The sequence below is a fragment of the Haliotis asinina genome, chromosome 15 (genome assembly GCF_037392515.1).
Source record: "Haliotis asinina isolate JCU_RB_2024 chromosome 15, JCU_Hal_asi_v2, whole genome shotgun sequence".
Classification (NCBI taxonomy): domain Eukaryota; kingdom Metazoa; phylum Mollusca; class Gastropoda; order Lepetellida; family Haliotidae; genus Haliotis; species Haliotis asinina.
This window is the reverse complement of record NC_090294.1, coordinates 33,685,438-33,702,591: the sequence shown is the minus strand read 5'-3', so window position 1 is coordinate 33,702,591 and position 17,154 is coordinate 33,685,438. Positions and strand designations below refer to the sequence as shown.

Sequence of the window (17,154 nt, the reverse complement as noted above, 5' to 3'; positions counted from 1 at the left end):
TCTTATTATTTGACAAAACTGGATAGGTGTTTTAGAACGCTTTGTGACACAACTTTTTGAGGGTAGTGTCACAGTGTCAGTTAACATTTTGTTAATGTACATTCCATTCCCCACATGCAATAAAATATCTGAATTAATTATTAATGTAAACAAAAAGGTCTCAAAGTAGATTTTTTTTAAAGGACAGCTGATGTTAACACGTGTTCTCGCGATACTTTGGCGTTCTTTAACATGTTTTGGGAGGGAAGGCCTCGGTGTATCATTTATTCTTGTATTCATGTTGTAGAGTGTCCCTGCTTACATCGACCTTTTTGACAACAGTGCACGATTTGTCAGTCGCGAAAGAAATTTCAACCAATCAGAGCGGCGCGTCTCTGTGACGTAATACGAGATATAGACGTGAGGGCCGATGTAGAATTTATCTACATTTCAGGGGTAAAATATTTCGTTTACAGGTCTGTATAAACCTGAAATCACGACAGCTGTTGTGAAAAATGAAAGATATATGTTCTCACAAGCTACTTTCGTTTAGTTCCGTCTCCTAGTTTGTCTGGTTTCCGAGTTACAACTTGTTTTCATAGACGATTCTGTCGTAATCACTTGGGGTCGCTAGGTCTTATTTGTTTGAGCCAGACGCTAGCGATAGTGAAAGCGAAGTTCCAACTCGCTCATCACGATTACGCTTAATTTCTTCCACCTAAACAATTAAGAAGGGTGGATACCCATTAGGTATCAGATGCAGTTATTCGAAAAACCCGGTAGTTCTTGTCTGACCTATAAACTGGTGTTATAAACCTACACGTTATGTGCCCTCGTTTGCTCAGTTAATGAATCAATAACAGGTATAATTGGTGGTAACGCCACTTAGATTACCCGACAAAAGTCCCCATTTGGCATTTCTTGTGTCTAGATCGAACAAAGGATTTAACGACAACACGCTAGATTGATTAATTACTTTTCTGCGGATTTAAACGTGGATTTGTCAAAAGGTGTTTATGTAGTGTTTATGTACGTACATATCCTAATCTATATTGAAAACACTATGTCGTGTCTGTGTAAAAACAACACCCTTCTTTCAACATATTAATTGATTGATTGCTAATTATTGGCTAACTAAATAACTTTTTGAAAAGAATGACAGACATTACGCAATTAGTTGCTAGGTGTGCTATCTTGGGTGACCAGTGAGACTATACAGCAATGTGATATACCTGAAACGCATCACGTTTTCGTATATTAGACTGTTTAGAGACACATCCCTTGGAAAATCTGCAGATGAATGGCATATCATGGCATTTGTGGATATTGATGGATACATTCCTCGAACAAGGTAATAGCCTGACTTTAATTTGTTTTAACGTTAATATTTGCATTTTGTCGTAACATTAAAAAGAATCATTGTTTTCGTCGTGAAGTGTAATGATACAGACAACGTACACTAGGGCGTGCGTGCGAATTATGATTCACATTGGCAAACTATAAAATGTCTAGATATTACATTCCTGTTACAGTACCAAACTTACAGTTTCGCTATAAGTACCAGCAGATCGTTTCTTTTTATTAAGTTTCAAAGTGCATGCAAGTATGATTATAAAGTAATTAGGATTTTAAGACCAAATATAAAGATTACATTGACTAGTGTCTACATACTGGTGGGTGAACGTTAATATATCAAGTGAATTAAGAAACTGAAGAAAGTTTTCGGGCAGTATTGTCACTTCAACCCACAAACCAACCCACACCCCCAACCCCTTTGCTTCCATGGAACAAGTTATGTTTCAAGTTGTGTTATGCAAAATCCTTTTGGTCATGATTCAAATACATATTTAACTACTTGTAGAGAGTAGTTTTGATTTTCTAACTTTATAAAAACAAACCATAATCTCAATAATTCAAACAGACATTAGCCCGTTTAAAAAATGGCGGGGTCCTTTCTGAGGACAAGTGCTATTTAAGTTTGTTGTCACCGACTTACAAAATCAAAATTACTTCTACAGACAGTAACACATGTATTTGCTTGATGGACAATGGGATTTTGCATGCCATTGCTTGTAACATAACAATTTCACTCTTGGAAGCGAGGCCGGTATCAATATAGGCCTAGTATTACTTACAATATTATTGTCATTTAGACCACAACCTCGCTTCCGAGGAAGAAATGTTTATGTTCATGCAAAATCCTTTTTCATAACTCGATGAAAACAAACCCCAACAGCATTTTGTATCCTAGAAGCGAGGAAGGTGGTGAGAACCATCCGCTTTAGCATGTACCACGTGCACAGACTTCCACAACGCTCGCTTCGCACTCACTAACAACATTTGGCACGAACTACGGGGTGCGGTGGAAATCTGTGTATAGTGACACCATCACCCGACTCCAAGGAGTAATGGCAGCAACACAACAACTCGGCATGTCTTTGTTGACGTCGAGAAATCAGCAATTAATGTGGTGAGCTTCCCACACATTTTCTATACAACTAACTGAAAATCGTTTCTCATATGACGTCACTGCAGGCCTCTGACGACAGAGTTACGTAATATGTCTGTGGTTTGTTGGCGGGCGAGAGAGAAGCAGACGGCGTTTTGGCAACTTTAAATCGCTCGGTATGAATTAAACACAAGTTTTTTTTAAGAATGAGTTAGGTGTTCCGCTTAAGACTAAACACAAGCATTGCGTATGGAATGGTTAAAAGAGTACACAAAATATGAGTTCTTTCGTCCTTTAAACATTGCACATGCCGAATGACCTGTATGCCGCACCAGGTATACTCTACAACAATCTGTGTATTGTCTTAACAACCCTGCACGAAACATACTTTCTCTACATGTAACACGACCTTGCTGTAACACGGCCTTACTTAACAACCCCGCACGAAACGTACATTCTCTTTATGTAACACGGCCTTGCTGACTATCACTGTTCAAATAAACACGTCGCAACAACAAACACAGTGATATCCATGTGCCTACCCATGGACAACACCCTATTAATATTCACGCAAGAGCAAATTTCAATTGGCAATTCCTTTGGGCAATGGGCAATATAATGCATATGACCGAACACATCAGTCAAGTAAGTATTACGCCCTATTCAGTTCCCAGAAGCTTCTGTTGAAAAGCGTGTCCCTCCTGTTAGACATACAGTATGAAAGCTTTGAGTCTCCACTACTGCTGCAACAACAACAACAACAACAACAACAACAACAACAACAACAACCTGCGCCTCGTTTTTTTTCTGTGGTCTTTTCAACAGTTCACAAATTTGTCTCCACTGGTTTCAAATTAAAAATCTTATGTACCAACATAGGCCCCTCACGGTCAGTAGATTTGCCTATGCCCACCTTTATCTCAGTTCAGTGCGACAACAGGGTTGATTTACCCAAGGACTCTTCCTACGATCCCTACAACTCTCCTGCGTTTACGATCTCAATGGACGGATGGATGTGTTGAGCAACAACACTATTCAGAAATCCCAACAAATTCTTATGACTCAAAAAATGTTACATTATATATAGTGACACAATTTTTTTTCTCAAAACAATAAACAAAAACAAACCAAAACAAAAAACAAAAACAAAACCCACACGCAAACTCGATTTATTCACGTTTATTTTGTGTATGTGACGCTCCACATCATGTTATTGGTGGGTGTCTCCTTGTAGGTCCCGGGGTAGAATAGGCCTTCAGCAACCCAGGCTTGCTATAAAAGGCGACGATGCTTGACGTAAGACGCGACTAACGAGATCGGGTGGTCAGGCTCGCTGACTTGGTTGACAGGTCACAGGTTCCCAACTGCGCAGATCGATGCTCATATTGTTGATCACTGGATTGTCTCGTCCAGACTCGATTATTTACAGACCGCCGCCATATAGCTGGGATATTGCTGAGTGCGGCGTAAAACTAAACTCACTCACTCCCTTGTACGGCATGATCGTATATAATTGATCACTTGATCGTTTGATCTATATATTTGTTAAGACACATGAGATGTCGGAACGTATTTAGGGGTTACAGAGCATAGATCTATTTGTAAACTGCCTCCAAAGATATTTGACTTACAAAGACTGACCCACGCTTCCATCAATATATGGATACCCTACACGTGTTTTAAATGCACGAGTAATGAAGTCACATGACCATGCGATTTTAGATAATGATTACGAAACAGTTATAATATAAGGACGCGTGCTATAATAAGATATGCCCACCGGGGCATGGCTGCTCTAAAACGATGTTGTCGTCATGACACGCAATCAGTAAAGCCTCTCATGCACAGACACATATCCTCGGATGTTCCACATTGTTGTTCTTTTGGAAAACAAGGCAGATCCGACGTTGTAAAAAACTGGGTCAGCAAAAATTTGAGACTGGTGAACAGAGCACGAATACGAGTTTGCGTAATATATAACCCATAATATATAACCAATAATATATAACCCATAATTCTACTTTGCAATGAAACATGTTACAGCAGTCTGTCAGTCAATCTTGAGTACTCTTCTAGTGTGAAGTCATGATCCAGGTAAGTCAGTCTTTGTATACTTCTCTACTGTGAAGTCGTGATCCCGACAGTTAACTTTGTGTACTCAAGGATGAAGTCATGATCCCGTCTGCCAGTCCTTGCGTACTCCTCTAATATGAAGTCATGATTCCGTCAGTCAATCCTTGTGCACTCCTCCAGTGCGAAGTCATGATCCCGTCAGTCAATCTTTACGTACTTCTCCAATGTGAGACTATGATCCTTCAGTCAATCCTTACTCCTCCAGTGCGAAGTCATGATCCCGTCAGTCAATCTTTACGTACTTCTCCAATGTGAGGTTATGACCCCTCAGTCAATCCTTGTGTACTCCATTGTGAAGTCATGCGCTTGTCAATCTTTGTGTACTTCCTTTGTTTGAAGTCACGATCTCGTCAGTCAATCTTTATGCACTCCTCTAGACCGAAGTCGTAATTCCGTCAGTTAATCCTTGTGTACTCCTCCAGTGTGAAGTCATTATCCCGTCAGTCAATCTTTACGTACTTCTCCAATGTGAGACTATGATCCTTCGGTCAATCCTTACTCCTCCAGTGTGAAGTCACGATGTCGTCAGTCAATCTTTATGCACTCCACTAGACCGAAGTCGTAATTCCGTCAGTTAATCCTTGTGTACTCCTCCAGTGTGAAGTCATTATCCCGTCAGTCAATCTTTACGAACTTCTCCAATGTGAGACTATGATCCTTCAGTCAATCCTTACTCCTCCAGTGTGAAGTCATGATCCCGTCAGTCAATCTTTACGTACTTCTCCAATGTGAGACTATGATCCTTCAGTCAATCCTTACTCCTCCAGTGCGAAGTCATGATCCCGTCAGTCAATCTTTACGTACTTCTCCAATGTGAGGTTATGACCCCTCAGTCAATCCTTGTGTACTCCATTGTGAAGTCATGCGCTTGTCAATCTTTGTGTACTTCCTTTGTTTGAAGTCACGATCTCGTCAGTCAATCTTTATGCACTCCTCTAGACCGAAGTCGTAATTCCGTCAGTTAATCCTTGTGTACTCCTCCAGTGTGAAGTCATTATCCCGTCAGTCAATCTTTACGTACTTCTCCAATGTGAGACTATGATCCTTCGGTCAATCCTTACTCCTCCAGTGTGAAGTCACGATGTCGTCAGTCAATCTTTATGCACTCCACTAGACCGAAGTCGTAATTCCGTCAGTTAATCCTTGTGTACTCCTCCAGTGTGAAGTCATTATCCCGTCAGTCAATCTTTACGAACTTCTCCAATGTGAGACTATGATCCTTCAGTCAATCCTTACTCCTCCAGTGTGAAGTCATGATCCCGTCAGTCAATCTTTACGTACTTCTCCAATGTGAGGCTATGATCCCTCAGTCAATCCTTGTGTACTACTTCAGTGTGAAGTCATGATCCCGTCAGTCAGTCCTCTAGTGGGCAGACATAATCCTGTTAGTCAACCTTTTTGTTCCCCTATAGTGCGTTCTTGTAGGTCAGTGTGCGTGGTTTGTACGTCGAAAGTTTCAATATTGCGACAAATAAAAGGGGAGATGGCTCTTGATATTCCTCTTATCATAGTCTTTATGAGCCCCTTTTGTGACTCCACACCTTTTAGCACAGATGTACTGACCTATTTCTCTAACTGGTGGATACTAGTAAAGTAGAGTGGAATCGTTATCGCTACTGAGCATTACTGTTATTTCAGGTTAACGATATACTCGAAGCGTAAGTTAATATAACCTCTTGTCAATATTACCTCGTTCTGACTTAGCCAATCAGAAATATCGATTTTTATCTGAAAAAGATGCAAGTAGGTGAGCTCAGTGGCGTCCGTTGGAACCATGCGTTTTGTCTAAATCTCTTACTTCAATGTTTAAGAGAGATGCTTTACATGTATTTAGAAAATTTCAGCGTGTGGTTTAGTGTTTCCTGTATGTACTTCAGGCAGCATTCGCTTTCAGTTTGTACATATTGTTTTTGTGAGATAGGGGTGCACAGAGGTGGAAATCAAGTATTGTGAGACAACCGAACTCGGCCATTTAAAAAGTGTAATAGGTCAATTCAGTTTATATCTTGTAAGTAGTTTGAGAAAACCAATGGTATTAATTCCTCGTGGTTAGCACTTCCTTGACTGTACGAATTTTGAAATCAAGAGACACCTTTTTCAGATTCTAGAGTGAACCCAAAAAGCTGATAATGAGGTAGCTTGGGTTATGCATATTTTGTAATCCGCCAGCACAGTTTATTCAGTGCCGATGGCAATATGGCTCATTGTACAGCTCAGAACATGAAAATGAACTTGAACGTGCTACTGGACATAACAGAATATCTATCCAATAAATATCTGATATTTTAATATCGTCACTATCAATATACAACACATTTATCACAAACTGACTATCTCTTCTATTCAAGATACTTAGTAAACCTTGATCTGAAAGTTGTATTGTTTATTTATCTAATAAGACAGTCGATGACACAATTCTTCAACCTCCTTTTTGGTGCTCTTTGTAGACACAGAATTAAGACAATCGCCATCTGTATTGTCACGGAATACATTTTCTATTTCCCCCTTGCCGGTTGGTACACAGTAAATTAACAGTAAATGTCTAGTGCCATGACATTTTTCGGCATTGAAGTTATGGAGAGAGTTTTAAACTTAGAAACAGCAGAGATTTATCTTGTAATTCTGTTTTGTAGAAATATAGTTAGTACTAATTGTTTAAACGTATTCAGCAGAACGTCTTCATTACTTGTCATGTGAGATCCATAGAAGCAAAACATACCTCCTGCATTAATCTTACATACAACGGTAATGTCAGTTTAGGCGCTGCCTGTTGGGACGACTACAAACATTTCCTACACTACAGACATACTTTAGATTAAAGCTTGGTGGTAGAGAATGGGATTATTCCTATTCTGCTTCCTCATCATTACCAACTACTGAAAAAGGGCCTGACCATTTGATTCTGACACTCAGAGTTACTTTCTTTGTGACCCTGCGTGTATTCTCATGCACAACAATGTCCTTTCTCCTGAAAAGTTGAGATATATCAGTCTTACCTTGAGGCTGCACGGCAGCCAGCGACAAGACAACTAGAATCGCGATCCAGTGAGGATCCATTCTGAGAGTCCTGCCGAGATGACACGTATAGTTTGTACTTGCTTCTCTCGGAGCGGCCACCCTAGGCCCGCTAGGGAATTTTACTTTCACAATGGTAGTTCAGGTGTATATATACCTGTTCTACAGGGTATTCATAGTGACTGAGCACGTATCTCAATAAGGAGAGCTAAGGAGGCGTGTGATTAATAATAGCTGGTGGGGGAACGTATCTCACGTGACAGGCCTTCTCCCCGTTGGGCCGTGGATGAATGTGGGAGGAACCAATAAACGGATACTTTTTATGTCTAGATCATGAACTGTCAAATATGACAAAAGACAAGCGAAGGACAAGCAGACATGCTGAGGGTTACAGTTCTGGCTTGGATTTACTGATGCTGTATATTCCATAACTTGTGCGATGTCCAAACATAAGGTGGAGGCTGAGCACACCATGATGATCACTAACCGCCGGTGACTACAACCATTTAGCGCGTTTCTTCTCTGCTGTATTGTTGTGCTGTGGAGGCGCCATCCGTGAATACTGTAATCCGCGTTAACCTTGGTATTCTATATCTTGTCAGTTGCTGAACTGCATTGTAGATTTAAAACGGAACATGTGGGAAATTCCATGTATTAGACAGAGGGCATTTAGGTGATTTCACACGAAAGTTCAAACTGCATCGAATACCATTTTGTCACTTGATGCGTTTAATTAAGAAATGTCCTCAAAACACCACTGAAACTTTGAACGCAGCAAATCCAATCTACTTCAAGAATATAAAGCACAGCTACAAAAGCTGAAACGATGGGTTGTTGGTCGGTATAAATGAGGAGCCCCGTGAAAGCCTAGGGTAGAAGAATAAGCCTTCAGCAACAAATGCTTGCCACGAAAAGCGAATATGCTTGTCGTGTTAGGCGACTAACGGGATCGGGTGGTCAGGTTCGCTGACTTGGTTGACACATGTCATCGGTTCCCATTTGCGCAGGTTGATGCTCATGCTGTTGACCACTGGATTGTCTGGTCCAGACTCGATTATTTACAGACCGCCGCCATATAGCTGGAATATTGTTGAGTGTGGCGTAAAATGAAACTCCTTGACTCCTTGTATAAATGAAAGATGACTGCTGGAAAGTTCAAGTGATATAGGCTTGTGGACATATTTTGTCACTCTTAGACTCTGTGTCGGGATGAGGCAGGCTTTTTCACTACGTGATCATTAATAAACGGCAACAGATCATCGACTTATTGGAGGAATCCCCATCCTTTCATGTTATCATGCATGAAAGAAAGTCTGAATTGAAAAAGAACAAATCAGCATGATGTGGTGGGATAATGGCACCACCAAGTTGATACCTACCTGAGAGATACAGACTTTTGCCATCATGTCTGCCGGAGGTGACGGTTAAGTAAACAGGCCATTAACAGTAGGTGAAGTGTGCAGTGATACCATATAGGGTTCTTTATACCTTCATCTCCCCTCCCATCTCACCAATCAGACGCAAACCTCTACATATGCATCATCAATATATGTAAAGATCGGTTTCAAACATACCATTACGATTCATCAGGTAGACATAGCTCCGGATGCATTAACCATGAATATTTTAGATAACAATTTATTCGAATAGATGGAGCGGGTTGATGTTAGTCTTCAGAAACCCAAGCTTGATGTAAGAGGCGACTAACCGTTCGGGTGATCAAACTCACTGATTTGGTCCACTTACATCAATGTGGCTGATCAATGCTTGTGATGTCTTTCACTAGACAGTGTCCAGATTCAAATATATAGGATTGCCATCGTAGGAATGGAACATTTGAGTGTGGTGTTCACCAAACACACAGAGAAACATTCCCATGGCCAGCAGCCGCAACACTATCAAACAACATCACCATAACCGTGACATTTTATACAATGTATTTACATTCCAAGTAATAAAATCACCAGAACTGGCGGTGACCGCAGTGATCCCGTTTCAGCTTCATGGACATGATATTTATAAAAGTCCCTGAGAGATGGTATGTTTGTGAGATAAAACAGTCATGTCATTGCTCTGTAAGACATGGATACACCAATATAAACCCAACAGAAGTACAATGAGTTCCTAAGGGATGTCTGTTCCAGCGTTAATTCTGTATTTCATCTTTTCAATATGAGGGTATTTCGTTGATACTGACTGAAGACGATACTAGCCGATGGTTATACATGAAACTTGCCATACCGTACTCGTTGTCTCGTCAAACAAATATGACCGTTAAAAAAAAGACCCTAAACGACTATGGTTCTTGAATGTAAGCAGGGGGTTGAGCCGGTTAGACTGGATGGTTAACACGTACTTTAACGAGACACTGCTTCTGTAGTACGTTTTCCTCAACTCTCACTCATTTAAACAGTCACTACACTATTTGTTTATTGTCGTAAGAATATCCATATAATAATAAAGTATCTCACGTATATTTAGACTGACAAACTCGCTGTATATCATACCTCATACTAATGATACCATGTACAGATTCTTAGCCTTTGCAAGAAGTACTGAAACTCTGTGGACAGCATGTCGACATTTTACTTCTAGGTACGGTAAAGGAGTGTCTGTAAAGCAAACAGTGTTTTGACATTGTCAATATATTTCGCGGCGGGCCATAGTGTTGTTTCTTTGCTTTCGATCACGCCCACATATGATCCCAAGTATACGGTTACGTTAAATGTTCTTTCAACAGCCTTGACGTCAGGCCTTCGTCTCTGTATTGAATGTTTGCAGTGATGTCAGTGTGAGGGTACCAGCCTGTGGCCCCTTTCACAAAACTCTCGTAAGCCTAAGATCTCGTAAGTTTTCTCGTAGCCATACTGCCTATACTGTAACATAGGAGCTACGGATGCTACGAGAAAAGTTCCGAGATCTTAGGCTTACGAGAGTTTTGTGAAACGGGGCCCTGGCCCTTTTCGGAACAGTACCACAGAGCTGCAATAGATGCCGGTTTCTTTAAAAGCATGTATTTGGAGACAATGTATTATTATCCATTTTACTGTGTTTAATATGCATTAAAAGAAGTCTGGGGTTACTCAAGATTTGGAGATGCTATTGACAACGTAACCACGAAGTCCCCTCACAATGCCTGTCTATCCTGGCGTCCCACTGGAAATAGGTCAACGAAGCAGAGGGTCATTCTCATTTCAAATACCCCTTAGTAGAGAGGTGTTTTGTACAGAGCTTTCCACATTCTGGTATTTATCAAACGTTTACTCTACTTGACAGCTTTCAATTTCCTTTTACAGAGGAGAAATATTAAGCGGGAACTAACTGTGCGACTATCTGTGTGCTGTAATTTTCTGTCATAGGTCAATAACTAACATTGCATCCTGCACGACTATATACAGATGGTAGTAGGACAGTGATGAGACCACATAGAGATGGTAGTAGGGCAGCGATGAGACCACATAGAGATGGTAGTAGGACAGTGATGAGACCACATAAAGATCACATAAAGATGCTAGTACGACAGTGACCAGACAGCATAAAGACAGTAGTAAAGCTGTGACCAGACAGCATAAAGACAGTAGTAAAGCTGTGACCAGACAGCATAAAGACAGTAGTACGGCTGTGACCAGACAGCATAAAGACAGTAGTACGGCAATGACCAGACAGCATAAAGACAGTAGTACGGCAGTGATCAGACTGCATAAAGACAATAGTACGGCAATGACCAGACAGCATAAAGACAGTAGTAAAGCTGTGACCAGACAGCATAAAGACAGTAGTACGGCTGTGACCAGACGGCATAAAGACAGTAGTACGGCTGTGACCAGACAGCATAAAGACAGTAGTAAAGCTGTGACCAGACAGCATAAAGACAGTAGTACAGCAGTGATCAGACTGCATAAAGACAATAGTACGACAGTGACCAGACAGCATAAAGACAGTAGTAAAGCTGTGACCAGACAGCATAAAGACAGTAGTACAGCAGTGATCAGACTGCATAAAGACAATAGTACGACAGTGACCAGACAGCATAAAGACAGTAGTAAAGCTGTGACCAGACAGCATAAAGACAGTAGTGAGTGAGTGAGTGAGTTAACATTTAACGTCACATCGGCAGTATTGCAGCCATATCGTGACGAAAGCATTCTTAAAAAAGAAATCTATGTATATGATAAAAACCTGTCGACGACGGACAGTAAAACAACTAGAATATCACAATAAGAGATAAAACTAGCGCGAAAAGTTAAAACTAATATTCCTATTCAGACAATACAATATAAAAACAGGCTATATAGATCACCAACAACTGAAGGTAGATCACCATACTAGGGGCCATGGGGACTTACAGTACTTCTGCTACCTGCATGATCCCTAGCTGGATTTACATCATCCCCTTAGCTGCTGGTGATTGTATGCAAGATTATCCACAAATTAAAATGACACATATTCTACGGCTAAGACAAAATGGAAGATCAAATTTGACTTCAAATGTTTTGGGACTTACGTACCCTCTCAGGAGGACAATAATTTTATACTGCTTTAACCCCCCCTCGAGGATACAGCCACTAACACTCTAAGTTACTATTTCAAACTTCCAAGCATAAAATATTTATCTATTTACAATTCATTTAGCAAATCTAATTCTTTTAAAAATGCAATAATTAAATGAAAGCTAACAGAATTAAAAAGATCCTTCAAAGTTCGTGAATTAAAATATTTATCCCTTGTGATGGAATATTCAACACAGTCAAGCAGGACATGCTTGACTGTGATTCTTTCATCACAAGGGATACAAAACGGAGGATCTTCACCTCGTGAGTATACCTCGTATGGCCAATGCGACATCGTCGCATAATGACCTCCTCAAATCTGGACTGACAACCCAAGTAAGTATAACCGATATAAGGTTTTATTTAATGTGATTTATTTATACCTACTTGGGTGTCCCACTTCTTCTGCATGAGATTACGGATATAAGATCTTATTGTAGCTTTATAATCTGAGTATGGAATAAGAAGTGGTGTCACAGATTTGTTGAGTGCTGCTTTAGCAGCAAGATCGGCCAATGTGTTACCAGAAATGCCCACGTGACTAGGTAACCAACAAAGGACGACGCCGCACTGGCCAGTAGCAAGATTATTGTACGATTCAATAATTTCTATTAAAAGTGGATGTTTACAAGAAATATTTTTAATAGCCTGAAGGCAAGAAAGAGAGTCGGAATAGATTATATACTGTTTATGTTTAGGGTGTCTTTGAATATATTTAAGAGCAGTTAATATGGCGTTTGCTTCAGCTGTAAAAATAGAACTATTATCTGCAAAGTCTAGAAGATATTGTTCTCGATCCAATGACAGTGGCACAAGCTACTGCACCACCGTCCTTGGAACCATCTGTAAATAAGGATTTATAATTGCTATATATAGTTTTTAATTGATTATATTCTTGTTTATATTCTAATGCATTAGTTTCTGATTTTTTAAATGAAGTCAATGTTAGGTCAACTTGTGGCCTAACCAACTGCCAAGGAGGAGAAGAAAGGAGACGGGAGGGAGCAGTGTGTTCCAGCTCAATGCCGGCCGAAGAAAGAAAGGGTTTAATTCTGTGTCCTAGAGGTGGAACAAGAGAAGACCTCTTGTCGTACAAATTTTCATAAAGCGGATTGAACACACAGTCATAGGCTGGGTTAGATTTATTAGAATATAATTTAGTAATGTATTGTAAAGACAATTTTATACGGCGTTGTGAAAGAGATGATTCATCAGCCTCAACATAGAGACTGGCAACAGGTGAGGTTCTAAAAGATCCAAGACAAAGTCTTAGACCTTGGTGGTGGACAGAATCTAATAGTTTGAGGTTGCTTTTACAGGCTCCACCATATACAATGGAGCCATAATCAAGTTTTGAACGTACGAGTGATCGATAAAGCTGCAGGAGGGTAGCTTGATCCCCTCCCCACTTAGAATTTGAAACGACTTTCAACAAGTCAAGTGCCTTCAGGCATTTAGTTTTGAGGGATTTGATATGTGGTAGAAACGTTAAATGCGAGTCAAAAATTATTCCCAAGAACTTTGCCTCCTTTACAACTTTTATGGGAGATCCATTTAGAAACAGTTCAGGATCTTTATGCGGTTTATATTTTCTACAAAAGTGTATACAATTAGTTTTGGATTTAGAAACTTTAAAGCCGTTTTCAAGACACCATTTATTTATTATATTTAAACACAGCTGCAGTTGCCGTTCAATAGTATGCATATTTTTACCACGACAAGAAATATTAAAATCATCCACAAATAACGATCCATCAATTGAATCCTTTAAAACTTTTGACAAACTATTTATCTTGATACTAAAAAGTGTGACTGACAAAATACTGCCTTGTGGAACACCCTGATCGTGATTGTAATGATCAGACAGGGTAGAACCTACGCGGACTTCAAATTGTCTGTCATTTAAAAAGTTGGCTATGAATTGAGGCAAACGACCTCGCAAACCGAAATCATGTAGATCTCTCAAAATGCCATATTTCCAGGTTGTGTCATATGCTTTTTCAAGATAAAAAAAGATAGACACAGCATGTTGTTTATGAATTAGTGCGTTTTTCGCAAATGATTCCAGTCGCACTAAGTGATCGACAGTACTTCTATTTTTACGGAAACCACACTGTATATCTGTGATTAGGTTATTGGTTTCCAAGTACCAAACAAGTCGATTATTTATCATGCGTTCCATGGTCTTGCAAACACAGCTTGTTAATGAAATCGGACGATAATTGGATTTATCCGTATGGTCACGTCCAGGTTTAGGTATTGGTACTACTATGGCGTCACGCCATGATGGAGGAAAGTTACCCGATGTAGTTACCAGACAGGATTCTGGTAAATGTTTCAGGAGTTGATAATGTATGTTATCAGCTCCTGTAGCAGTATCATGAGCTTGATCAAGAGCAGTATGGAGTTCATGAATAGAAAAAGTTTCATTATAATCTTCCCCATTATCAGAATAGAAATCAATAGCTTTCTTTTCTTGTTGTTTTTGATACTGCTGGAATTTAGGTAAAAAGTTAGAAGAGGACGAGTGTTTAGCGAGGGTTTCGCCCAGTTTATTTGCGATATCTGATTTATCCGTAAGTAACTGATCTTCATGTTTAAGATGATGGACAGTAGATTTAGTACCTTTACCTTTAATTTTCTGGACCATGTTCCATACTTTGGACATGGGTGTCCGAGAATTTATTTTGGATACATAATTTTGCCAAGATTGGCGTTTGTTCTGTTTAAAAGTACGCCTCGCTTTAGCATTTAAGATTTTAAATTTATTTAAATTATGCACCATAGGATGGCGACGGAAATAATGTTCAGCTTTCTTCCTTGCCTTCCTAGCTTGTTTGCAGTCATCGTTGAACCATGGTTTTCTTATGTGTGGAACTACAGAGGACTTTGGTATACACTTATCAGCTATGGAATTCAGTTCATCAGAAAAGCATTTAATAGCATCCGGAACGTCAATAAAACGTTCAGGTTTAAGTTTTTCAGCACACAGTGTTTCATATAAAGCCCAGTTAGCTATTTAAAAATTTCGCCTTGATGATGGAGGAACATCAGATGGAGTTACAGCTTTTAATACAGTAGGAAAATGGTCACTTCCACACAGGTCATCGTGGACTGACCATTCGAATTCATTTAGTAGTTCTGAATTTGTCAATGACAAGTCGAGAGCAGAATAGGTACCTGTACCAGGGTGTAAATATGTGTTGGAACCATCATTATAAATACATAAATCATTGTCAGAACAAAAGTCCTCCAACAATTTCCCTTTAGTGTTTGTAGTTACACTACCCCAGAGTGGGTCGTGCCCATTTAAATCTCCTATTATAATACAGGGCTTCGGGAGTTGGTCATATAGAGCCTGAAGATCAGTTTTGGCAAACGTCGAAGATGGCGAAATATAGACAGAGCATAGCGTAAACGCTACATGTAGAGTAATTCTCACAGCAACAGCCTGCATATTAGTATCAAGTGAAACAGGGCTTTGAATAACGTTTTGTTTGACTAGAATGGATGATCCGCCATTGGCTCTATCACCCGGAGGTGAAAAACAATGATATGCATTAAACTGACGAAGGTCAAATGTATCTGTTTGTTTTAAATATGTCTCTTGGAGACATATCGCTGAAGGTGTAAAATCTTGGACTAATGGCTGTAATTCGTGCAAATTATTCCTCAATCCTCTGCAGTTCCACTGTACAATATTATTGGAATAAACTATCTTTTGGGGGGATTTATTGGGGATCTACCCCGCACTCTTTTCGAGGGCGACAAGCTATGTGCCCTAGAATGGACGTTTTCAGAAACGTCCATGTCTTCAAGAGACCCGTATTTATTAAACAATTGAATTTTGTTGTGTGACCCTTTAGGAGCTCTGCCACTTTGTTGTTTTGAAGCATCAGGCTTAGGCTTCGGTTTACCTTTCACACTTTGACTATCAGCTGTCGATTGAGACTTTGAATTTGACTGAGATGATGATGATTTGTGATCAAAAGACGACTTTGATGTACTAGAAAGTGATTCTTCAGTCTGAGATGACATAGCAGGGTACAAAAGCTGTGGAGAATCGCAATTTATCCAAGTCAAGGTAGTTTGGCATCCTGTGCATGATTTTGTTATGTTAGAGGTAGACTCCGATGATGTTTTTGCTATTGTAGCATAACTTTCTGGAAGATCAGACCTTTTTACCAGTTTTTTTTGCCTCAGGAAAGGAGATATTTTGAGTAAACTTTATTCTTGTTATCTCCATTTGTTCTTTCCACATAGGACACTGTTTCGAAGAAGATGAATGGTCGCCTGAACAGTTGGTGCATTTTTTGAAATCACTGTCACAATCTTCTGTTGTGTGTGTTTTCTCACCACAGTGAGCACACACAACAGACAATGTGCAAGTATTCACGCCATGTCCATATTTTTGGCATTTAAAACATCTGAGCGGGTTGGGGATGTAGGTATCAACTTGTATGTTACAATAGCCTGCCTTCACTGATTTAGGAGCATTTGGACATGAAAAAGTAAACAGATAGGTATTAGTTTGGAATGTTTCATTGTTTTTTCGGGTTGAAAATCGCTTCACATACAGCACACCTTGATCCTTCATTTCGCATGCTATATCAATTTCGGTCATGTCAACAAACAATCGATCACGATCTCTGATGATACCTTTACTAGTGTTCAAGGTCTTGTGAGCAGAGACCATGACCGGAATGCCCACAAAAGATTCAATACTCATCAGATTGGATGCTTGCTGTTTCTTGCTGCACTCAACTAGTAGCGCACCCGAACGTAAGCGCCGAATATTCTTAACATCCCCAGCAATACCTTGAATGCCTTTAGATACTGCAAAAGGGTTCAGCTTTAATGGTGTCTTGTCCGGAGTCTCAATAACAAGGAAACGTGGCCAATACTCAATCGATAGAGACGGTCTGTGGTCAGTATGAACAGGATCAATTTCAAGCGGACGCTTTGTTTTTTTGACACATATACAGTCCATGCACAGGGCTTGGCAAGACCAGCCGATTGGTTGAATCG

The 17,154-nt window shown here is 39.9% G+C and overlaps 1 protein-coding gene across 1 annotated transcript in view; it reads right to left on the bottom strand.

Annotated features, from left to right (window-relative positions):
- Window positions 1-7,734, bottom strand: part of LOC137266456 (uncharacterized) — a 303,788-nt gene extending 296,054 nt beyond the window's left edge. The window contains exon 1 of the mRNA XM_067801954.1: window positions 7,558-7,734. Coding sequence (XP_067658055.1) covers window positions 7,558-7,618 — 61 coding nt within the window. The 5' untranslated portion in view covers window positions 7,619-7,734. The remainder of the gene's footprint in view (window positions 1-7,557) is intronic.
- Between the last annotated feature and the right edge of the window lie 9,420 nt (window positions 7,735-17,154).